Source organism: Pristis pectinata, chromosome 5 (assembly GCF_009764475.1).
Source record: "Pristis pectinata isolate sPriPec2 chromosome 5, sPriPec2.1.pri, whole genome shotgun sequence".
NCBI classification, from domain to species: domain Eukaryota; kingdom Metazoa; phylum Chordata; class Chondrichthyes; order Rhinopristiformes; family Pristidae; genus Pristis; species Pristis pectinata.
In genome coordinates, this window is record NC_067409.1 from 110966452 (window position 1) to 110991965 (window position 25514).

General features: G+C 38.8%; 1 protein-coding gene across 1 annotated transcript in view; it reads right to left on the reverse strand.

Annotated features, from left to right (window-relative positions):
* Window positions 1-2628: 2628 nt before the first annotated feature.
* The window catches only part of cmc1 (C-x(9)-C motif containing 1), a 55557-nt gene continuing 32671 nt past the window's right edge, over window positions 2629-25514 (reverse strand). The window contains exons 3-4 of the mRNA XM_052016190.1: window positions 12990-13080; window positions 2629-3587 (exon numbers count right to left, since the gene is read on the reverse strand). Coding sequence (XP_051872150.1) covers window positions 3467-3587; window positions 12990-13080 — 212 coding nt within the window. The 3' untranslated portion in view covers window positions 2629-3466. The remainder of the gene's footprint in view (window positions 3588-12989; window positions 13081-25514) is intronic.

Here is a 25514-nt window from a genome sequence, read left to right on the forward strand (position 1 = left end):
CTCATCACATTTTCAGATTTGCATAAAATGAATTACTGAGGTGCAGTGACTCAGTAAGGCAAAAGCACACAAACTGAATTGTAGCATTTTCTGCCAAGACCTAATTAAAAAATATAGAATTCTGCATGTTTATAATCTGTAAGTAAAATTGTGGGCAATTCTAAAGCATTTATCATGTCATTGCTTACCTCTAGCAGATTTTGCAGAAAGCTGCTGCATGTTAAAAGGTTGTTTTGCAGATCTGATTTTTTTACAGTTTTAATGTGCAATTTGCCAGGACAGCACAAGCCATACTGTTGCGTTCTCACACTTAGTATGCAGTGGCATAGCTGTACATATTAAAGTTAGAAGCATAACTCGAGAAAGCAAAATTAAGCAGCTTGCATGTCAATTAATCATCAAACTGTCGGCATTAATGACCAGAGCAAATGCAAATACTTCAAAATAATTCACTATTTTTAGAATAATTGTGCCACTGAGTCAACCCAGAGCTTAAATTATTAAAATAAAATTTGCATTTAAAAAAAACATCAAATTTCACCTGTGATTACTTTTGGAAATGTTATCACGAGTGTTAGTGTGAAAGCTTAGATTTCACATGGAGGTGTTATTTAAGTGTAAATTTATCACTCAGAACAGACTGAACACTCTATGCATCTGCCATAGATTGCAGGATGAATGTTGGGTTTCTATGTCATCCCCAAGCACTTTCAGATCAGTACACAAATGCAGATGAGTAACTTTTACACTTACTGGACATGGCAGCTTTAGTTTGAGGCAAGTGCATTTGATTATAATGCTTTCTTTTGGAATACTGCAACACTAGCAGTAACAGTGAATTGACTTGCAACTCGTCCCTCCCCAATACACACACTGCTCAATGTTGGATGAGGAAGACGTGTGAGCTATCATAAAGGAAGAACTGCTATAAGAATGTGTGGAGGCCAGGAAGACCAGGCAGTTAAGAACAGCATCCTTTCAGATACAAGCTTCCTAATTCAGGTCAAAATGATTCCCGAGAGCACCTCTGCATCCAGTGTCTCTGCCCCACCAAGAATATTCTTGGGTATCTCTGACAACTTCTTTGTTAAGATTGATGACCTGCTTCATTGAAAGTCCAATTTCACACTTTAGAACACATTAGAACTCCTACTTCATTAGGAGTTTGAGGAGATTTAGTACGTCACCAAAGACTCTTGCAAATTTCTACAGATGTACAGTGGAGAGCATTCTGACTGGTTGCATCACCGCCTGGTATGGAGGCTCCAATGCACAGGATGGCAAGAGGCTGCAGAGGGTTGTAGACTCAGCCAGCTCCATCACAGGTACAACCCTCCCAGTCATCGAGGACATCTTCAAGAGGCGGTGCCTCAAGAAGGCGGCATCCGTCACTAAGGACCCTCACCATCCGGGACATGCCCTCTTCTCGTTACTACCATCAGGGAGGAGGTACAGGAGCCTGAAGACCCACACTCAACGATTCAGGAACAGCTTCTTCCCCTCTGCCATCAGATTTCTGAATGGTCCATGAACCCATGAGCACTACCTCGTTATTCCTCTTTTGCACTATTTATTTTTGTAACTTACAGTAATTTTTATGTCTTGTGCTGTACTGCTGCCGCAAAACAACACATTTCACGACATATGTCAGTGATAATAAACCTGATTCTGAAAAATGTGCACTTCAAGCATGACAAATGACAAAGCAATCCAGCTTAAAATTAGCAAGCTTTCTAAGGTATTCCATCATGTTCCTGGCTTGTAGATATTGGAAAGGTTTTGGGACATCAGGACGTGACTCACTCACCACAGGATGCCCAACTATGACCTGCTCTTGCTGCTATAAATAAAGTGACATTCTGTCGCAAACTGAGAACAGAAAGTGTTGCAAAAGCAATAAGGGATGACCGGCATCAAAATGAGTATGGTATATTAGGTGTGATCCTTCATCCAATTAGGATTGGGTGGTTTATAATCCACCAAATGGTTTATTTCCCTTTCTCTTAGATGCCATATTTGCAGCATTTGTGAATCTTTTGCTAAAGCTGAATTGCTCTAACGTACAGGGTAACGACATAAGGTTGGGTTCCAGGGATATGGTGGTGGTAGGATGGTTAGATTGCTGTACTGAACTAACAGTCCAGAGAGGAGACACAAGAGACTGCAGATGCTGGAATCTGGGGCAACATACAAGATGCTAGAGGAACTCAGTAGATCCAGCCCAGATGAAGGCTCTCGACCCGAAACATCGACTGTCCGTTTCCCTCCATAGATGCTGCCTGACCCCCTGAGTTCCTAGTTGTTACTTCCCTCTGCTTTCTCGGGGGCAAGTAGAGATGGCAATAAATTTTGACCTTGCCAGTGATACCTAAAACACGATGCAGCTTTGTCTGGTCAATTTACACTGATGGTTCTTGCTGTGTCAAAGAAAGCAAATGGGGAAGCATTCACAAGGGAAGGTAAAACAGTTGAGGTCAATTAAACTGACAATATTGTTGAAAATTTGGAAACAATGTCTGGTTTCATATGTTAATATAATTGTTAATGAAATTAATTTGCTTGACAGTGTATTTGGGAAACTTTATAACAACCCAAGCTTTGCTCTTGAGATTTTATTAAAATCTATGATTGGATTGCATTGATTATTTTATTTGTACATCCTGTGTATACATCCAGTAATCTGCCTTTGGCCTGAACTGCCATGCACATTATTGACCTTTTACTCCCACTCAGATATCACTAGGCAGGTAAAACAAATATATTAAAACATTAGTCTGGGTCTTCTATTCATAATAGCATGTCAGAAGAAGACTTGGTAATCATTTGTTGCTGCTCTGATCCGTTGTGCATTGACTTGATCTGAATGTGGTGTTTTGCAAGCACATTCACAAGCTGACTCTCCTGTGATTGGTGACCAATGTGTGGCTAATTCAGGGGATCTTGGAACCTTTTGTTGAAACTTAGGTAAGTGAAGAAAAAATTGAAAGTTAAACAGAACTCTAAAATCAAAACTGTTCTGGAAAAACACAAAAGCAAAAGCCAGTTTATTCTCAAAGTGTATCTTCTGTACTCATAATGGCCTTAGTATCAACTTACAATGCAAATAGAGCCAACGATATTTATCTGATACATCCAAATTCAGAATTTCAAAAAAAAATTATAGCTGATTAGATTATTTGAGATATAATCCACTGATTAATACATTTGGACTTTTAACTGAAAGAATTACACTATTAATTCTATTATCAGGGCAGTCTGTGTGCAAAAGAACAAAGTGAATGTGAAAGATCTTCACACTGCACTCCATAAAATCTGGAAGTCCCATTTCAAAATTTAGAAAAATCTGCAGTTCAAACATGACGAATGATGGATCAATCCAGCTTACAATTAGCGAGTTTTGTGGATGTGTTCCCTCTGTCAGTTCTTGATTTTGTGAAGTGGCATGGACTTGAGACTCAGTGTTCAGCTACATGCTGCTCGGCACTTTCTGTTGTCTTTTCTTAGAAGGAATGCCAGTTCTTTGGTATTCTTCTCTTTCTTTCAGATATTCTTGTTTACATTCCTCATATAAAGTCGAATCTTTATAACTTAAGATGAAAATAACAAGATAAAAAAGTTGGTGTAAAATTAATTTCCAGTAAAATGTAACTGGGAAACAAATCAAATAAGTATTTGGTGCACACTACACTGCAAAAGAATTAATGTTTTTTTTAAATAGTAAATTATTCTTACAGGACCAAAAATATCTCTTAAAACTATAAAAAGTAACATTTTGTTTTTTTTTTGGAAATTTATATGCATAATGAGAAAGAACAGTAATCTGACCATTGGAAAGACACAGTTATCACAGTCTGGAGGTCAATATACTAAGAAGGCTTTTTTTTCTTTTAGCGGTGGACATGTTGTATGTGCTAACAATTAAAATATCAAGCAGTCACGATGCCCTAGAGGAACATGCTTACAGGTGGCTGTGCCCACAAAGCATGACAGACCTTGAACAGGTGCAACAGATACTATAGCAGTGTGTGGGAGCAACCTTCCTCCCGTGTAAATGCCAAGGCACATTATACACAGTACAAGTACCTGCAAACTCATGACGTCATCATTCTTCAGGTCTGTACTTAGATGCAATGTTTTGTGCTATCTACATGAACAGATAGCGATTCCAAAATAACATGAGGCTAACATCTCATGCTTTTATTTATGAGCTAACAGCATCTGATGCCTCAAGTTTGTCATGCATTGAACCATGTGAAGTTGCTGTATTCCTGTGGTTGGTATGATTGAAACTTACACAGAAAGTTAAGGCTTACATTTTCAAGTGGAAGTTTAATTTTGATGACATTATGTTAATTAATGCCTATCAACCTCTTTAATGCTGAAAATTAACTTCTTCCTTGAGGTTCCAATTGATGCTGAAGATTTGAAAAAATAATTTAATTTTAAGGCTTTTAGTTTTTTTCTGCTGTTAATCCAATCTTGTACTCTTTCTGCATCTAGTTTGGTACTAAATTAACCCATTGTAATCTGGACTTCCTTCCTGGCTCTTGAGCTGTTTATTTCTGAATCCATTAATCTGATTAGTTAAGGATATGCACAGTCACCCTTCCTATTCACTCAAGTCCCAGATATCTGACTTCACTTGCTGAGATAGTACTGTCTCACACTTGCAGCAATCTGTCATACTTTAAGAATTCTACATCTATGGGCAGGTACTGCCAGCTATTTAATAACATTTGGCCTGCTCCAAGGCGCTTCAAGGTGTGTTGGTAGAGCAGTGGTTAGATTACTGGACTAGTAATCCAGTGTCCTGAGTTCAAATTCTATCATGGTAACAGTGGAATTTAAATTCAGATTAATAATCTGAAATTTAAAAGAAAACAGATCACCACAAAATTATAGGATTGTCATAAAATCCCATCTGATTCAAAAATGTTCTTTAGGGGTGGAAACGTTGCTACCTTTACCTGGTCTAGTCTATATGCAACTCCAGACCCACCAGTGCAGTTGATTCTTAAATACCCACTAAATGGCACAGCAAGTCACTCAATCATTTAAGAAACACTTGGATAGGTACATGGAGAGGAGGGGTCTGGGGGGATATGGGCCGAACACAGGAAATTGGGACTAGCTGGGTGGACAAGATGGTCAGTATGGACTGGTTGGGCCGAAGGGCCTGTATCCGTGCTGTACTGCTCTATGATTCTATGAGCTCAAAGGCAATTTGGAATGGGCAATAAATGCTGGTCCAGACCCTGAAATAATGAATAATAAAAAATACTTTCATTTGTATCCACGTATTTGTAATTAATACTTTACCATACAGAAAGCTTGTAAATGTTTCTGTTATTCATATTAATCATTTATATAAATTTTGATTGCATTTGTTCAAATTAAAGGATTAATTTTCTAAAATTGTCTTTGAAGCGATTGTCATATCATTGATATATTTTAAAAATACTTGAAGATTTTCTAAGCACTGTGTTACATCATTTCCAAAATGCTGGTGTTTACTTGGATAAATTGAATGTGTTATTTCCCCCAAATATATTTGAGTGCATTGCAAGTTTTACTCATTGTTACTGAAAAGGAACTTGGCTTCAACCACTAAATTAAACTGGTTAAGGAAAACTATTTACATGTAAGGAAAGTGTAAATGTTGCTTATCACTTTTAAACGCTCAACATTCTCCTAGAGAAAATGTTTTAAGGAAGTCTGATAAAACTAGGCAGCAGCTGAGGCACGAGAACAAACCTTGACCTTTATTTACAGTATGATTAAACTGGTATTTTCACAGAAACTTGTGAAAACTGAGCAGTTTAATGTTAATGAGGCCATATTTTCAATCATATAATCCAACACAAGTAATGAATTAGCAAATGAACATTTAAAAAAAAACTTGCAGATGCTGGAAATATAAAATAAAAACAGAAAATGCTGGAAATGCTGAACAGAGCAGGCTGCATCTATGGAAAGAGAAACAGACTTAACATTTCAGGTTGATGACCCTTTGTCAGAGCTGGGAAGGAAAGCAAAGAAGCTCGTTAAGCTGCAGGGAAAGTGGTGAGGTAGAATGTCTGCGGTGGCCACAGGGATGGGCTATGAACAAGGTTTTCTAGTCAGTGAGTGAATGGGAGCAGTTAGAGAGTGAGGACGTTGACAATAGAATGTAGGGGTTGTGAAAAACATTCTCACATTTTGCAGATCACGAAACAAACAATAATTGAATTACAACCAATGTAGAGGCTGAAATTATGTATGAAAACTTGCAAAAATTAGAAGTCTATGTATTTTGAAAGTTTGCAAGTATTACAATCCACTTGTCTAATATCACTTGTTCAGGGCCAGAAAGGTTGCTAAATCAGAGTAAAAAAAAACTCACACCTCATCCAACAAAGTTGAATGTTTTCAAGAAATTTTGCAGTGAAGAATATTTCATTAACTACATGAGGTTCTTGTTAGATCACTATTTTCATAAAATGACACTGGAGAATGTGGCAAATCAACACTCGGGAAGCAGCAGGGAATCACTGCCAGCAACTCTATCTGCATTTAAATATGTTTTTGAGTTCTGATGTTGTCAGCTTCATGGTGTAATGACGGCGAACGCTGAAAGTTCTTCCACCATTACAATTACAACATCCGAATCAATGGTTCCCGGCAGTTCTCTGCTCCTTGTGTACAAGTCTCAACATTCAACATTCACCTGAAGAAACTATCTTCTTTCCCCCGACAACTGCAAATAAAAAAATAATTAAAATTTCTGAACTATTTACTGGGGCAAGTGTCAAACCCAACTTACTTATGGTGTAGGGTTAACAAATCACCCATTAACCCAAGAACTGGATTTCAATTTCACCCAGATGATAGCTTTACCGAAGAGGCCTAACTTAATGACAAACTTATCCACCATTCATCCTTGGGAGAAGGGAAATTATTCTAGAGCACAAAGTACTGTAGCTGGTGAGTAAAATTAAAGATGTTATGCTCCTCTAAAATCCCAGTGCTATAAAGTGAAATAGAAGGAGGATTATTCTTTACCTACCTACATTATACTTGGTTTCACATGAGATACTAAAGTGAAAAAGTGTTTTAATGCCAACAGTGATATCTCTCACTTTTAAAAATCCAGCTAAGGGTTGCGGGTGGGAGAGAGCAAACTTGCCCAACAAAGGGAAGGCAAGAAAAACACACACAAACTTTTAAATCAGAGGTTGGTTCTCTATTGAAAGATTTCGTTAGAAATGAAGATTAAATCACAAGAGAAAAAAAACACATTCACCAGTATTCAATCGATCATCAAAGAGTAAATTTTTAATCTTTCACACCCCAATCAAAGTTGTATCACACTCTGCAGTTCTTTGACACCAGCAATGCTCATTTGCTAGGCTCTGTATGCAAAGCGAGACATTATTTTCTGACCATTTTGCAGACAATAAAACATTTCATGCATTATTTTATGTCTCACACCTGGTTAACTCTTCTAGCAGCCTTTACTGCTCATGTAATTGAAAGTGGTTACGTTCCTTAAATCTTTTTTCCTTTTAGAATTTTAACTTAACATTTCCCACCAACCCCGGATTTGCAGCAGGCTCACTACTTTAACCTTTAATCTGCAGAATTGGATATGTAGAAAAAGTATTAAGCAGGTTCAGCATTAATTGTGTGATCTTGTACGTAAAATACAAAGATCAACTGCAGAAATGAAACATGAGAAAAAGGTGCTACAGAAAAATTGTTCATGAGAAAGATTATTGCAGAGTGAAGTACTTGGACTGTGAACTACCCTGCAAAATCCTGGCCAATGTGCCCTCTTTGCTGCTAGTCTGTACAACTATATCAGATCTCACAGCCAATGGAACTCTGTTAACTGACCAATATAACTAAACATCAGTGAATAGTGTTACAAGTCAGGTTGCTATTTGGTGAATGTCCCTTTAAGACACCTGGACAGTAGAGTAGTAGTGTGTCTGTGGTGTCATCAAGACAGTAAGAAGACAAATACAATGTGCTGGCTGTTTTGCTCAGTGAATCGCAGTGAGTTGGAGAAGGGAGAGAGACACTGACTGCTGGTCTCTATCAATGGATGAAGAACAATAGCTGTGTCTGTCGCTTCAATCCATGTATGGATTTTTGGAGCAAACAAGTGGAGTTCACTTTGTTGTTAACCTGTAGTGGGGAACAGGTATTTTTGTGGGCGGCCACGTATCGAATGCCCTCGGGGTGGCAGATACTTCGGAACAAAGCAGTGGAGATCATCAGTGATTGAGATGTCGTATGGGTTCGTGGAACATGTGTATTTTGTAAATTCTCTCTACACTCTCTCTACATTTTCTCTTCAGTCAATGGTGGTTTTGCAAAAGCCTTTGCTCATGTTTCACCTGATGACTTGCTGAACTGAACTTTGAGAACTATCCCTAGACTTGGAGTTTGGGAATTTGCCACACACACACTTCGAGTTTAGTTTTGGGGATTATGTTTGATATCTAACATTTTTACTTTTCTTATTATTACAAGTAGTTATTAATAAAATAGCTTTTAACACTTGTACATGACTCGGTGTGTTTCTATTGTTGCTGGTACGTAACAATAGTAGTGAATGTACATGCCCAGACCTTGGGAGCCACTTCAATATCAACAAAGAAGGCCTTTCCCTGGATCACAGTTTTTTGAATCAGGAAAATTCTATCAATGTGTAGTCAAGACTTCCTTCTCGAACCAATGATGAGTGGATTATATCATTGATTTTCCACAACCTGATTTGCAATATTTCAATGGCCAATGCATTCAAGTTGGGCACTAATGGAAACATCATACTTGGTTTGCTACAGCTGATTTCTGAGTAAACTTGCAGAGTCTGATCCCAGTACCAACATCGAAGACTGATATTAATTAAATCTGTCTCCCATGAACACTGGATATTTCCTGCGATCAGTCTCTTCACTCCAAAGATGTGGATGTGAATCCGCTAAGACCTTGAAAAGTCAGATGCAAGTCCATGTAGGATGCTAATGTCATGAAGGCATGGAAAGATACAGCACAGAAGTTGGCTTTTTGGCCTAATGAGTTCATGCCAACCTTCAACCACTCATTTAGACTAATCCCATATTAATTTCATATTTTTTTTATTTCCTACATTTTCATCAATTCACCCCAGATTCTACCACTCACCTACAAACCTGAGGCAATTTATAATGACCATTCAGCCTACTGACCAGCACATTTTTGGGATGTGTGAGGAAATTGGAGCACCTGGAGGAAACCTGTGGGATCACAGGAAGAATGTGCAAACTCCACAGAGACAGCACCCAAGGTCAGGATTGAACCTGTGCAGAGGTAGTGGCTCCTCCAGCTGCACCGTGCTACCATACAGTGCTGTTTTTATTTAAAATGCACTGTCTTGTCCCAATCCGCTATTGCCACTTACTTTGCCTCATGAAAATTTTAACCAGCTCTTGAACTCACCCCATAATTTCATGTGTTCTAATTCTGTCCCCATATTCTTGGTGGGGATTTTTATCTATTTATTCAAGGTGTCATCTTAGTGATTGGGCACAATATACCAAGCACTTCACATCATTCCTATAATGCACAGCCCAAAACTTCACATAGTAATCCCAGATCTACTCTTGTAAAATAACTTAATTAGATTTACTATGACATTTCAACCTTTGCATTCCATGTCCCTTGCCATAAAACCCAACATTTTGTTGGAAAAAATGAGTGGGTACACAGAGGTACCAGGTATGAGACTCCAAAAGCAAAATACCACGGGTGCTGGAAAGCTGAAATAAAAACAAAAAATGCTGGAAATACTCAGCAGGTCACCCTTTGGCAGATCTTGCGTCTTTCATTGTTTTACCTTAACATCCACCTGCTCCCTCTTCTCCAAGCTCAACACAGTGTAACTTTCTCCGTTCACAGAATTTATTGTTTGGTGCTGTTTACTAGCAGATTTTGTTTTTAGAGAAAAGTTAGGTTTGCAGAACCTAAGGCAGAGGCTGTGACGATTTGGTAGGACTTCCCTCTGTGGCTTCACGCAGTTGAGGCTCAGAGGACAAGAGCAAATGTCATTATTGTTCTTATTTGAACTGCTTATTTTCTATTTGTATTTCTTCTTAATCACAACAATACTTTGGATTAATTTGTGGCATTTTGCTGAGCTTTTTACTGTAACTTTGATTTGAATGGCCAAGGCTTTGCTGTGCAAATGTGAAGGAATCAATAAGTTACTCACACTAAGTGGCAACAGAACAGGGGCTAATCTTTGAGGGAGAGTAGTTTTAAGGCTGAAGCAAATGTGGGACATATCAACAGGATTAAATTCTTTCTCCATCTTGAGCTGGAGATTAACATACTATTTATTTAATGTATAATTAATGAAGCTTGTTTTCATTTTGATTACTTTATGATTACGAAGGGAGTACATTGATGCATGAAGATTTCTTAGCATGGCTGTTCTTGCTTGCGCGAGGAACAATGAAGAATTTTGTTTCCTTGTCCCCCGAGGCTCAAATACATCAAGCAACAAAGGGAAATCCTACCAAATAGTCATAACCTAACCCTTTTAATGAGTTGATCTGGAAGATTTGGAACTAGGGGATTTAAGCTGAGCTTCCATGAATCGGTGCCGATCTTCAGTCCAGGATGGAGAAAGAATTTAATTCTTTCGGGATGTCCCACACGTGCTTCAACCTTAAAGCTACTCTCCATCATAGATTATCAACTGCTCTGCTACCACTTAGCTCTAGCAGGTAACTTATTGACTGCTTCAGATCTGTGGACATCAGGTTTTGTGGATATCCACCTAAAATGTCTGAATACATACACATGTCCAGAGTATATGCATAAGGTTGCAGCTTGCACATTCAGATATCTCAGTGAACAGGTGTGAAATATTTTACTTGTGCTAACATTGGCATCACATCATACTATGTGGTGAGTTGCAATCTACTGCCAGTGGTGGCGTTGAAGGGTTTCATTCCCATACCTCTTGCATAACGCCTCAAATAACTATCTATGTTTCATTCCCAAATCCCCTTTAGGTTTGCACAGAGACTTAACCTATCTTCTGGAGCCTGTTGGTGAAATAAGTTTGATCCACTAAGATCATTTCATTGCAAAGTCTGCAATGTATTGGTGGGAACCAGGCAAGCAGACAAGCTGGGAAAGGCAAAAATTATCAGTTGTGGAAGTTGATCTAATTTCAGAGACACAAGAGACTGCAGATGCTGGAATCTGGAGCAACAAGCAATCTGCTGGAGGGACTCAGCAGGTCGAGCAGCATCTATGGGAGGAAAGGAATTGTCGATGTTATGGGTCGAAACCCTGCATCAGGGAATGCAGGAGACCCCTCAACACCAGCACTAGCATTAGATTGCAACTCATCCGGTGATGCAGGGTTTCGAGCTGAAATGTCGACTATTCCTTTCCTCCCACAGATGCTGCTCGATCCGCTGAGCTCCTCCAGCAGATTGTTTGTTGATCTAATTTGATCCCTCTTCAGACTAGTCCAAGTTCAACTGAGCACTCCCAGGAATTTTCCATTGGGGGGAAGCCTACTTGGCTTAAAGGTACTCTCAGCAATGTGCTAAGTAAAAGCTGCATGAGACAATTAGGAAAACCTCTTTATCTGGGGTGCCCAATAGTGTCTGAAACTTAACTATCCGTATGTTGGAAATGCTTCCAGATCACACTTATCCAGAAGAACTTAGAAATCCAACTACCCATATTTAAGAATGTCTGCTTACATTCCTGAAATCAAATTGCTTCTCAAAGGTTCTAACTGCAGATAACAAACAGTAATTTTTAACCACAGTTCTATTTTGCACCATTGTTTTGATGCAGAATTATTTTTGAAAAAATCTGTTGTAGCACTGCTAGAGATGCCACTTGATCAGTGACACAATTCAGAGGAACACAGTGCTCTTATTACAAAAAAATTATATGAAAAATCTAAAAAACTGCAGATGCTGCAAATATGAAATAAAAACAGAAAATGCTGGAATGCTCAGGAGGTCAGGCAGCATCAGTGAAAGGAGAAACAAAGGTCACATTTCGGGTGAAAGACCATTGTCAGTGTTTGAGGCAAAAGAGACAGATGGAGATCTTACTGGAGAGGAGAGGAGAACCTCAAGATTGGCATTCCTGGAAGAGAAGTGGTAGTGAATTCAACAGTAAATGAAAAATCAACTGCATATGAAATTAAAACAGTAAATGCTGGAAAAATCATTCTGTGGATTAGGCAACATCTATGGAGAGAGAAATAAATTTCAGGTCAAAGAGTCTTTGTCAGAACTCATAATTTCCAGTATTTTCTGTTTATAGTATTGAAAAGAAGAACAGAATTGCTTCTTAATACTAGAAGTTGTTTTGCATAAATCCCAGTTAGCGAAATCATAACCTCTAGTCAATATTGGATCCAAAAATTAGGTTATTTGGATTGACCTCACTGGTGGCAATAGATCCATCTAGGAAAATGTTCTCTGCAGGTAGTAACCATCCTTTTTCACCTATGGCCTGAATTTAGATTACTATTGAAATTTTTTTTTGCATGTTCCATTGAATGCATATAGTTTGCTAGTCCCAAGTATGCTTCGCAGTCTTCATTTAACTACAACTTTAGATATCAGTTATAGTATAATTAACCTGATAGTTTCAAAATACACCTTCCCTCTCATCTAACCTTTAACAAAGTACAACGGAGGTGAATAAAAACTAATCACCAGCAATACAGTCAAGGTGAACATATTTAAAGAATTTCAGTATTTAAGCCTAAATTCTTTTATTCATATTACAATAAATATATTGCCTTTTCGAGGTGTGTTCTCCCCAGAACATAATGCAGAATGAGTACAAAGTGTCATACAGACTTAGAGATTACAGCTAGAAATACAGGATATATATTTGGTAAGATGATTATTACATTGAAACATAGCTTTGGATAAACATTTCAACATCAATGTTTCATCATATAACACAATACTCACTGGCCAGTTAGACATTCTTTTAGTGCAGCATTTTCTTGTCGGCATTTTACAACCATAAAAAATCCATTTTCCTGGCAGCACTTGGTAAAATCTGTAATGAGAGTGTAAGCAGGCCAAAAGTTAAAAGTGCATTGATTTTCATGAATATCACAACAAACAGAATTAAGTATTTTGCTTGTGCTTCATAATGTGTGTGGTAGGACTTCTTAAAATCATCAGACACATACATGAAAACAGAAGGGAACACATGGGAAACTTCTTCATCTAAGCTAAACCAGAAGGTAATTAAGCACTTATTTAGGGCTGTAATTAATTTAACGAATTTAGTTTAACTGTTTGACAAAATAGTTTAATTTGCTTAATAAAACTCATTGGTTATATTCTGCAGCCAACATAGACAGTAATGCCACATTATCTGACGCTTGTGATATCAAATAATTTCACTGAAATAAGAAACGTCATGAGATTAGAAAATCCAGTCACAAGGGCCACAACCCAATGTACTTCAGCAATATGCTATTAACTGTCACCTGATTGTGCCACAAGCTGAGCTGTTTCACTGCAATGGAACTGGAACATATCCATAACACTCAGCTTGTACCTGTATTATGACATGCTCACACATAAGAGGAAAATGAAGAAGAAGGTGATGAACAAAAAAAAAGAATCAAAATTGGATGATTAAGAAACAAAATATAATCTTTAAATTCTGAGAAGTGACAGCCCATCATAAGGCAGCACCCACCTGCCTTAATCTTGGTCAAATCCTAATAATTATCAGGGCTGCTCTACATAAAATGAAAAAAAAAATCACTTTGTAACTGCTTTATTGAAAATTAGTGTCAGGAACCAGATTCTGCTGCAGTGCTCTGTACTTCAGTTCTTTTTGACAAAGTCACTATGATTCTCATCTCAGAAGGGGCTGCTCCACAGAACTGGATTACTATCTAGATTTATCTATTCCAAGAATTCCCCTTTAATCTTCTAAAATTCATCAAACTATTTTTTGTAAAATCATTGTGAACTGTCTAACTTTTAAAGTTTTGGAAGTTATACCGTGAGGCACCACAGTAGCCATTTGAGCAAGATCTGAAAATTTGATGGCAAATTCTGAAACTAATAAAGTAATCTGTGGCAGTATATAGTCACTCAGCAGGTCAGGCAGCATCTATGGAAAGAGAAATAGTTGATGTTTCAGGTCTGGGACTCTTCATCATCTTTCTACACATATTGTCTGACCTGCTAAGGGTCTCCAGCATTTTCTGTTTTCATTTCAGATTTCCACTATATGTTAGTTTTTTTTGAGTTTCAGTTACTTCCATTAACATGATTTCATCAAACTGCAGAAATTTGTTTTGGTGAAAATTTCTCTGTTAAAAATGGATTTTATGCTTCATTTTAAAATTCAAAGTTTATAAAGAAAGAACCAACAATAATTTCATAGAGTGACAATGCAACACTCCCAGTGAAATTGGTGACTGTACTAATTTCATAGTTCTTAAAAATAACTAAAACAATCTTGGCGTACAGGCTAGTATATTTTGAAACTTGGAGGATCTCGAAGTATTTTGACAGAATTTAAATGGATTTTTAAATGCCTTTTTTGTACCCCTAAACAAAATCAAAATATCCTTGCATTTTGAAAGGGAAAGTGATTCAAAAGACAAATTGTCTTCCCGAGACACTTTTTAAGCCCTGACTATAATTCTGAAATGGAATACAATTGGCTCTTAAAATTGAATTAAGGAATTCAAATTTACAATTTCCACGAACTGCCAAAATATTGCTTGAATTATTTACTGCAAATGGTAATAGCCATTAACTAACAAGTTGAAAATGTGTAAATCTTTAACATGTCACGAATTCTATTTAGCACAAGGCTGAAAGAAGTTATTCCAGAGTCTTAGAGAGAGAGAGAGACACTGGAACTCATGTAATCTCTTTAGTACAAGGATCACACATTTTTAATGAGTGACATTAATAAATGGTTTGGCCAGTAATTGAAGTAACAGTAAACACTGAACAATTTACCAGCACATTCAAATGGAATAATAATTCAGTATTCTTTATAGACCTGTGTGTATGAGTTTTGAATTTTTAAAAATACAAAGAAAGTAATATGAAAGCACAGCTTTAAGTGCAATTGCTTTAACTTTAAGACAAATTGGAGTTAAAGCAAAGTCCTTCATGAGTGATTAGAATGTACACTAACAAGGGCTAAAGCAAAAATAACATTCAGCAGCGAATCAAAGCAGCACAACAGTTAGAACCTGATGCCAGATTTGCTACAGTTAGTTCTGTGACTAATTTTAGTTCAACAGTAACACATATTGAAAACTCCATTCCATTATTGTATGTTGAAGTAAACTAAATTACCTAAATTTAAGATTTGCACAAATATTGTCACATATAAAACCGGCATGATGCTTTACATTTTTGATACTTCTCTAATTTTTGGTCATCTTGCTGGGAAAATCCATCGTCAATTTATAAAGTCAGTTTTAAAACAATCATTCACAACTCATAAATATAGAAGTTATGTAACTGAATTATCAATACATAATTTGGAGTTGTTCAAAAAATGCCTCCTGTGCTACTTTGTCGGAATTTAAAACTGAACTGAAATTATGAGGGGCATAGATAGGGTGGACAAGCAATATCTTTTTCCCATTATTGAGCGATCCAATACCAGAGGGCATGCATGTAAGGTGAGAGGGAGTAGGTTCAGAACAGATGTGAGGGGTATGTTTTTTACTGAGAGAGTGGTGGATGCCTGGAATGTGTTGCCTGATAGGGTGGTGGACGCAAATTCATTGGAGGCTTTTAAGAGGGGCTTGGATGGGCACATGAATGAGAGGAAAATAGAGGGATATGGGCATTCTGTAGGTAGGAGGGATTAGCTATGTCGGCACAACATTGTGGGCCAAAGGGCCTGTTCTGTGCTGTCCTGTTCTATGTTCTATGAATAATTGAAATTACTTTTAGCAAAATATTGGTTTGAATTATCAGGAATAGATTATATCATACACCTCTATCATCACACTTTAGGATATTTATTTTCAGTGTAGTTGTGCTGCAATCACATGAACCCAATAATTATTTACCAATCTGATTCAACTTCATCCTCAAAAAGACAATATGACAAAACTTTTTAATGACCTATTTAATACTTTACATATTCCAATGGTAGCTTTTTAGCCTTAAATTAGCTATTATCAATGTTTTGTCACTTATTTAACAACCAGGTTTTAATTAGTTTTTTTCTCAGTAATCTGATAATTTGTTTGCCGGGAAGATGCAGCAAGACTGCAAACCAATTACCAAGATCACACACTGCATGCTAATCCAATTTAAACTTCAGCAAATTAATTGCTGTCAAACCTGATTAATAAAGAATTTTTAACAAATCCTCTTGCTCCATGTCAACTCCCAATTTATTTTCCTTTTTCCTTTCACAATACATATTTCCTACCCCCATTCAAATTTACCTGAACCATAGAACCGTTGAACAATACAGCACAATACAGGCCCTTCGGCCCACAATGTTGTGCAGACCTTCAAACCACACCTAAGACTATCTAACTCCTTCCTCCCACATATCCCTCCATTTTAAACAAGAAGACATATAGCCTATTCGCACCCCTTGGCACTGAAACTGCCAGATGGAAGAATAAAAAGCAACATCAGCCAGTTTCCCTCACAGGTGGATAGGGTAGTTAAGAAAGCTTATGGAATGTTAGCTTTCATAAATCGAGGGATCGAGTTTAAGAGCCGCGAGGTAATGATGCAGCTCTACAAAGCTCTGGTTAGACCACACTTAGAGTACTGTATCCAGTTCTGGTCGCCTCATTATAGGAAGGATGCGGAAACGTTGGAAAGGGTGCAAGAGGAGATTTACCAGCATGCTGCCTGGTTTAGAGTGTGTGCATTATGAGGAGAGACGAAGGGAGCTAGGGCTTTACTCTTTGGAAAGAAGGAGGATGAGAGGAGACATGATAGAGGTGTACAAAATATTACGAGGAAGAGATAGAGTGGACAGCCAGCGCCTCTTTCCCAGGGCACCAAAGCTCAATACAAGAGGGCATAGCTTTAAAGTAATGGGTGGGAAGTTCAAGGGCGATATCAGAGAAAGGTTTTTTACCCGGAGAGTGGTTGAGGCATGGAATGCGCTGCCTGGGGCGGTGGTGGAGGCAGGTACACTGGTCAAATTCAAGAGATTACTAGATAAGCATATGGAGGAATTTAAAATAGAGGAATATGTGGTAGGAAGGGGTTAGACGGTCTTAGGCGAGGTTTAAAGGTCGGTACAACATTGTGGGCCAAAGGGCCTGTATTGTGCTGTAATGTTCTATGTTCTAAAATGAAACAGAAAATTTTGGAAATACTCAGCAGGTCAGGCTGCATCTGTGGGAAGGGAAAGCTGAAGTTGAAGACCCTTCCTCTGAACTGGGAAGGAGTCAGCTCATTAAACTGCAGGGAGGGTGGAGGAAGGGGGTGTCTCAGATAGGGTAAAACTGGGGTGACCATGGGGATAAGCTGTAAACAAGGTTATCTGGTCAGTGAGTGAATGGGAGCAGTCAGAGGGTGAGAACGTAGACAAAAGAACAGAGACAAAAGAATCTGGGAATTGTGAGATGCAGAGTAGAAACACGTGTCCACCACTCCCAGAGAGAAAAAAAGAAAAAAGGGTGGGGGGAGGCAACAAGATTAGCCAATATCAAAGATGGATGACTGGTGCAGACTGAAATCAAGGCTGCAAAGTGCCCAGATGGAAGGTGAGGTGCTGTTCCTCAAGCTTGTGTTGGGCCTCATTGTAACAGTAAAAGAGGCCACAGATTGATAGGTCAGAGTGGGAGTGAGACGCAGAATTAAAGTGACGGGCGACACCAAGCTCAGGGTGACCCCTGTGGACTGAACACGGGTGTTCTGCAAAGCAATCACCTAATGTTTTGTCTAAGTTCTCACTCTAACTCCTCATTGACCGGATGACCTTGTTTTGAGCTTATCCCCATGGTCACGCTGGCTTTACCCTATCTGAGACATCCCCCTTCCCCCACTCTCCCTGCAGCTTAACAAGCTTCTTTTGTCTCCTTCCCAGTTCATCCGAACTTTAGCTGTGTTCCTGTTGCCAAAGATGTGGCTTTGACCTGCCGAGTGTTTCCAGCATTTTCTGTTTTCATTTTAGATTTCCAGCATCTGCAGTTTTTTTCTGATTTCCTTTTTTGGCACCTCCTTTAGATAGCTTGCTATACAAGACGCAACAAACCATGGAACAAAAAGTGGCCATTTGAGATCAAGAAACTACCTCAAAGAGACCAAAGAATTCATGCCACCTGTGTCTGAACACCAGGAAGAATCCCAAACATGACTTTGAAGCAAACTCTCTGCCTAGACTCAAAAATGAAAAATGGTTTCAAGGTGATAACAGACATTAATCTATATTTCAGCAAGATTTATTTTTCTTTCCTTAATAGCAGTGGTAAAAGATTTAGGGAGAGAACAATTGGTAGCTATTAGATACTGAACGATTCTTTTTCTTTTGTATAACCATAGTAAGTTTCACAAGGATGTAAGAAACAGAAGCAGAGGTAGACCAAATAGGCCCTTGTGCCTATTCTGCCATTATGATTATGGCTGCATTGACCCCACACACGTTGATTCCCCTAATATCACAAAAGACAATGTTCTCACAATGGAACACTGACGATTTACAGGCCTGAGTGTCACTTAAATACAGACCTCTTAATTACACTGTAAAACATCGAAACTACATAGAGAATAAATTTCTTTAATGCAGGCCTTGTCTATAACTGAATATGATATGCACCAATTTTTTTGTTGTCAGGATCAATGTCATTTGGTTTTCAGAAACTCTCATTTGCAATATTTAACATATGGGGGCCAGAAACGTACACAATTTACTTGTTACATAAAGAGTGTGAAATAAGAAATGTATTTCACATGTAAGGTAACAACTTGATGAGAATTAATTTCCTGCAAGCCAGGGTAGTTTGAATAGAAACAGTTACAATCAAGTTATTTACCAGTGGAGAAAAGTCCTTTATCTTTACAGGTTTAGATTTTACTCCGGTGGGAACTTGCTGCCAGCTGTGAATGGCCCAAGCTCATTGCTAACCCACATGTTAAGTACCTACTTGCCTTTTCCAGATCAACTCCTGATGGTTTTTTGCCTGATGCCAACCCAATCCTAAATAGTGCGCCTTGTATAACACAATGGTGTCATGACAGGGTGGGGGAGAGAGGAGCCTCTTGCACAAATCAAAAAAGCAGTGAACACCCAGACTTAGTCCCCTATGAAATCTGATGTAACAGAATATGGAAATGAATGAGAGATTGTAGCATTAAATCAAAGCTTTTTATCAATTCAATCACACTGAAATCCTGAAAATACGGCCAGAACTACAGGAAGTGCAGCTAGACAACCAGCATTATTGTAGCTGGTGAAACACTGAAGTCATAGAAGATTTGTATATCCACAAACTGTGCAACATTTCTCAGGTAAAAGCAGTGGAGAACTTGACAAAGTAGAGGTGAAGATCAAGTAGTGTGAGAAGTTAAAGACACAACAAAGAGATAATTTTGAGAAATGTTTTAAGGAACAAAGGGAGAAGCTGTTTGCCTCAAAAAACAATCGTAAAATGATACTCATAAAATCTTGAAGCTGATTCGTGGAGGCAGAGTTCAAGAGAAGAGAGATGGGTGTGCAGGACATTTAAAATAGTGTACGTGTGAGACGTCAGCAATAGACTCTGGATTACCTTATCTCAAGGTTAATGAACACATAACAATGGCTTTGGTTACAGAAGAGGTAAGTTTGATATGTTCAATATTCACAAAGTGGGAAAAGGCAGTCTTGGTGGCAGACTAGAGATAGGAATTTTGGCTAAGGGTTGTACACGTTATGCTTCTGCTCATCCAAGTGTGTAGCCATGGAGGCTGCTGCAGTTCTTTCCAGAGACTCAAGTTTTGACAAGTCCAGATCTAAGCTTCTGACAAAACTGCTTGACTAAGTTTAGCTGCGATGACTCAGACCCAGTTGTATGAAACAATCCTTGTCTTTCCTTACTCCTAAATACACTGATTGTTAGTACTGTTTTTGGTATGTGAAAAGGAGAAGGCTAGCGAGGGCAAATGTGGGTCCCTTACAGACAGACAGGAAAATTTATAAAAGGGAATAAGGAAATTGCAGAGGAATTAAACAATGAGTTTGTGTTTATGTACTAGTGAAACAAAAAGTACTAGAGAAGCTGTTGAGATTAAAAACTGACAAATCCCAAAAAGCCAATGATCTAGTTTGCAATGTTTTTAAAGTGGTCATGATAGAGATAGTGAATGCTCTGGTTATCTTCCAAAGTTCTGTAGATTATGGAATTATTCCCGTGGATTGGAGGATTCCAAATGTGAACCCCACCAGTTAAGAAACGAAGGATATAGAAAAAAGTGAAATACCAACCTATTAGACTAGTGATTGGGAAAATGCTGGAATCTTATAGTAAAGGAATAACAAGAGAAACACCTTGAAAGGAACAGTAGTATAGTGAAGTCAACATAGGTTGATGAAGGCAAACCATACTATAATTAGTCTACTGGAGTTATTTGAAGGTGTGGCTGCCGGCAAAGACATGGAGATACACTGGATATGGTTTATTTGGATTTTAAGAAGGCTTTTGTTAAGGTCCAACATAAGAAGTTGGTCATTGAGTTGGAAGTAAAATGACACGGACTGAAAATGAGTTATCTCACAGAAAGCAGGTATGGAAGTATTGGTATTGGTTTATTATTGTCACTTGTACTGAGGTACAGTGAAAAGCTTGTCTTACAAACCAATCGTACAGGTCAATTCACTACACAGTGCAGTTACATCGAGTCAGTACAGAGTGCATTGATGTAGTACAGGTAAAAACAATAACAGTGCAGAGTAAAGTGTCACAGCTACAGAGAAAGTGCAGCGCAATAAGGTGCAAGGTCACAACAAGGTAGATCGTGAGGTCATGGTCCATCTCATTGTATAAGGGAACCGTTCAATAGTCTTATCACAGTGGGGTAGAAGCTGTCCTTAAGTCTGGTGGTACGTGCCCTCAGGCTCCTGTATCTTCTACCCGATGGAAGAGGAAAGAAGACAGAATGTCTCAGGTGGGTGGGGTCTTTGATTATGCTGGCTGCTTTACCAAGACAGTGAGAGGTAAAGACAGAGTCCAAGGAGGGGAGGCTGGTGTCTGTAACGTGCTGGGCTGTGTCCACAACTCTCCGCAGTTTCTTGCAGTCCTGGGCAGAGCAGTTGCTGTACCAAGCCGTGATACATCCAGATAGGATGCTTTCTATGGTGCATCTGTAAAAGTTAGTGAGAGTCAAAGGGGACAAACCAAATTTCTTTAGCCTCCTGAGGAAGTAGAGGCACTGGTGAGCTTTCTTGGCCGTGGCTTCTACCTCTTTCAATTGGCAAGCTGTAACTAGTGGGCTACCACACAGATTGGTGCCTGGGCCCTGACCAATCACTATCGACATCAACAATTTGGCTGAATGAACCAAATGGCACATTTCCAAGTTTGCTGATAATACAAAACGAGGTGGGATTGTGATTAGAAACTAGGATGCAAACAGGCTTGGAGGAATGTGACAAGCTGAGTGAGTAGGCAAGAACATGGCAAGTGTAACATAATGTGGAACCTTTAGTGCACAGAACAGAAAAGCAGAATATGTTTTAAATGGATAATAGAATGGGCAACATTGATGTTCAAAGGCATCTAGGTATCCTTTTGCACAAGGCACTAGATCCAACATATAAGTAAAGCAAGTGATTGATTAAGAAGATAAATGGTACGTTGGACTACAAGAGGATTTGAGAAAAGGATAAAAGTACTGCTGCAATCAATGGGCCTTGGCACAACTGCGCCTGGAGGATTGTGTATAGTTTTGGTCCTTTTATCTAAAGAATATAACTGTCATAGAGGAGGTGCAGTGAAAATTAACCAGGCTGCTTCCAGGGAGGCGGGCTTGCCATGTGAGACTGAGTGGACGAGGTCTGTGTTCTCTTCAATTTAGGAAAACGAGAGGAGATCTCATTGTAACTTATGAAACTTTTACAGGGCTTGAGAGGATATTTCCCCAGGCTGAGGACTCTACAACCAGGAGTCACTATCTCAGGTAAGCTGTTCAGGACTGATACAAGGAGAATTATCTTCACTCAGGGAGTAGTGGATCTTTGAAATTCCCTATCCTGGAGGACTGTAGAGGCTCAGTCATTCAAAACAGATTGACAGATTTCTAGATGTTAAAGGATTCAAGGGATTGGGAATAGTGGTGAAAACTGGTACTGAGGTAGATGATCAATCCTGACCTTGTTGAATAGTGAAGCAAGCAAGAAGGGCTAAAAGTCTTACTCTTGCTCCTGTTGCTATTTATTAAGCTCTAAAAGAATACTTGGAATCAGTTAAATGAGCGATTAAAAACTGTGGATTATTATTAAAAAATCAAAAGGACTGATTGAGCTTTGATCACGTTTTGGAGGTTTCACAACCCACAGAGCAAAAGTGTAAAGTTATAAAGATGCAGACTACACACTTACAGCTACAGCTTTTACTCATGGGGTTTACAAATTTTAAAAGGTTAAAAGTAACAGAGGGAATTAGTTTTCGCACATGCCAGTATTTTTGCATTGTGTACAACATGCAGTAATACTCAAGAGAAACTTCAGTTTACCATGCCAAGAGTGGGTGCACAGACACAGTTGGAACTAAAGGAGGAATTAGGACTTACAACAAAAAAATCCATTTATAATGAATTGTTAATGCAGCAAATATGTCACAAAGTACTTCACAGAAGTAAATTGGTTTATTATTGTCACATGTATTGAGGTACAGTGAAAAACTTGTCTTGCATACCGTTCATAGAGATCAATTTGTTACAACAGTGCATTGAGGTAGTACAAGGTAAAATAATAACAGAGAACAGAATAAAGTGTTACAGTTACAGAAAAAGTGCAGTGCAGGTAGACATTAAGGTGCAAGGTCATAATGAGGTAGACTATGAGGTCAAGAGTCTATCTTATTGTACTAGGGGACCATTCAATAGTCTTATAACAGCAGGATAGAACTGTCCTTGAGACTGGTGGTACATAAGCATTCATGCCCCGAAAAGTGACACTGATCTACATTAGGGTGATATTAGGGACCTTGACCAAAAATTTAGAGAAGGGCTCAAGTTTTTTCAAAAGAATGCTTTTTGAAAAAGAGAGAGGTGGAGAGGTTTATGAATGGAAATTCAGACTTTTGGGTCTTGGCAGCTGAAGGATAACCGCCATTGGTGGAGTGGTTAAATTGGGTGAGATGCCCAGGATTAGAGGAATGAAGATATTGATTGGATGGAAGGATTTGAAAATAAGAATGAGAACTTTAATACCGAGCTGTGGCTTGGATCAACAAGATCAAAATAGGTCAGCAAACACAAAAACATTGGGTGAATGGGACTTGCATGAGCACATGCAACAAAGTTTGTATAAACTCAAGTTTACCAGGCAAGGATGGCTTTTAAAGCACTTGAATACTCAAATCTAGAGATAACAAAAGTACAGCTGAGGGTTACAGCAATTGAGCGTTGGCAGAGATAGGGCTGGATGATGCCGTAGAAGTTGAAGTACACAGCATTAATGATTACATGGATGGGAGGTCTGAGACATAACTGGGGGTCAAATATGACAGAAAAATGCTGGGCAGTCTAGTTTCAGAAAGTTGTTGGAGAAAGGAATGGAGTCAGTGGACAGTAATTCCAATGGCACCTGAAGGAAATGGTTTCAGTCTTCCGAATATTTAATTGGGAGGAAACGTGTAACAAACTGCAAATGTGACACCTCTGTTTAGGAAGGGAGGGAGGCAAAAGACAGGAAATTATAGGCCAGTTAGCCTGACCTCAGTGGTTGGTAAGATTTTACAATCCATCATTAAAGATGACATCTCAGAGTACTTGGAAGTATGCGATAAATTAAGGTGAAGTCAGCACGGTTTTGTTAAGGGGAGATCTTGCCTGACAAATTTGTTAGAGTACTTTGATGAGGTAACAAGCAGGTTAGACAAAGTAGATTTGATGGATGTTATATACTTGGATTTTCAGAAGACCCTTGATAAGTGGTCACACACGAGGCTGCTAAACAAAATAAGAGCACATGGTGTTAGGGGCAAGGTACTTGCATGGATAGAAGATTGGCTGACTGGCAGAAGTCAGAGAGTGGGGATAAAGGGGTTGTTTTCAGGATGGCTGCCTCTGACGAGTGGAGTTCCGCAGGGGTCAGTGTTGGGGCATCAGCTTTTCACTTTATACATTAGTGATCTGGATGAAGGAACTGATGGCATTGTGGCCAAGTTTGCAGATGATACCAAGATAGGTGGAAGGACAGATAGTGTCGCACAGGAAGGGAGTTTGCAGAAGGACTCAGACAGGTTGGGAGAGTGGGCAACGAAGTGGCAGATGGAATACAGTGTTGGGAAGTGTGGCGTTATGCACTTTGGTAGGAAGAATAAAGGTGTAAACTATCTTCTAATTGGGGAGAGAATTCAGAAATCAGAGGTGCAAAGGGACACTTGGGAGTCCAAGTTCAGGATTCCCTCAAGGTTAACTTGCAGGTTGAGTCGGTAGTAAAGAAGGCAAATGCAACGTTAGCATTCATTTCGAGAGGACTAGAGCATAAAAGCAAAGATGTACTGCTGAGGTTTTATAAGGTGTTGATCAGACCACATTTGAAATATTGGGAGCAATTTTGGGGCCCATATCTAAGGAAAGATGTGCTGGCCCTGGAGAGGGTCCATAAAAGGTTCACAAGAATGATCCCTGGAATTGAAAGTCTTGACCTATGAAGAGCGTTTATTGTTTCTGGGCCTGTACTCGATGGAGTTCAGAAGGATGAAGAGAAATCTCAGTGAAACCTACTGGATACTGAAAGGCCTGGATAGAGTGGACGTGAAGAGGATGTTTCCACTAGTAGAAGAGTCTAGGATCTGAGGGCACAGCCTAAGAATAAAGGGATTTCCCTTTAAAACTGATATGAGGAGGAATTTCTTCAGCCAGAGTGTAATGAATCTCTAGAACTTGTTGCCACAGAGGGCTGTGGAGGCTAAGTCATTGGGTGTATTTAAGGCAGAGATTGATAGGTTCTGGATTGGTAAGGGGGTTAAGGGTTTCAGGGAGAAGGAGGAAGAGTGGGGTTGAAAATAAAATCAGCCATGATTGAATGGTGGAGCAGACTCGATGGGCCTAATTGTGTTCCTATATCTTAAGGTCTAACACTGTGCATTGGACATACAGACAGATACTAAAAGATAGTACAGGAAGTCTAGTGAAGTGGCCTAGAAATTGCTCCATGACAGTTTGTTGCATTAAAATGGTGTGTGTTACCTTGATGTTGTTTGTGAAAGTCACATAATGAGTGAGAACTTCAATCGCAAAGTTCAAAGAACAGTTTTGTTGAATTTCCCTGTATAATGCCACTATGAAGCTGACATTGTTGATTTCAAC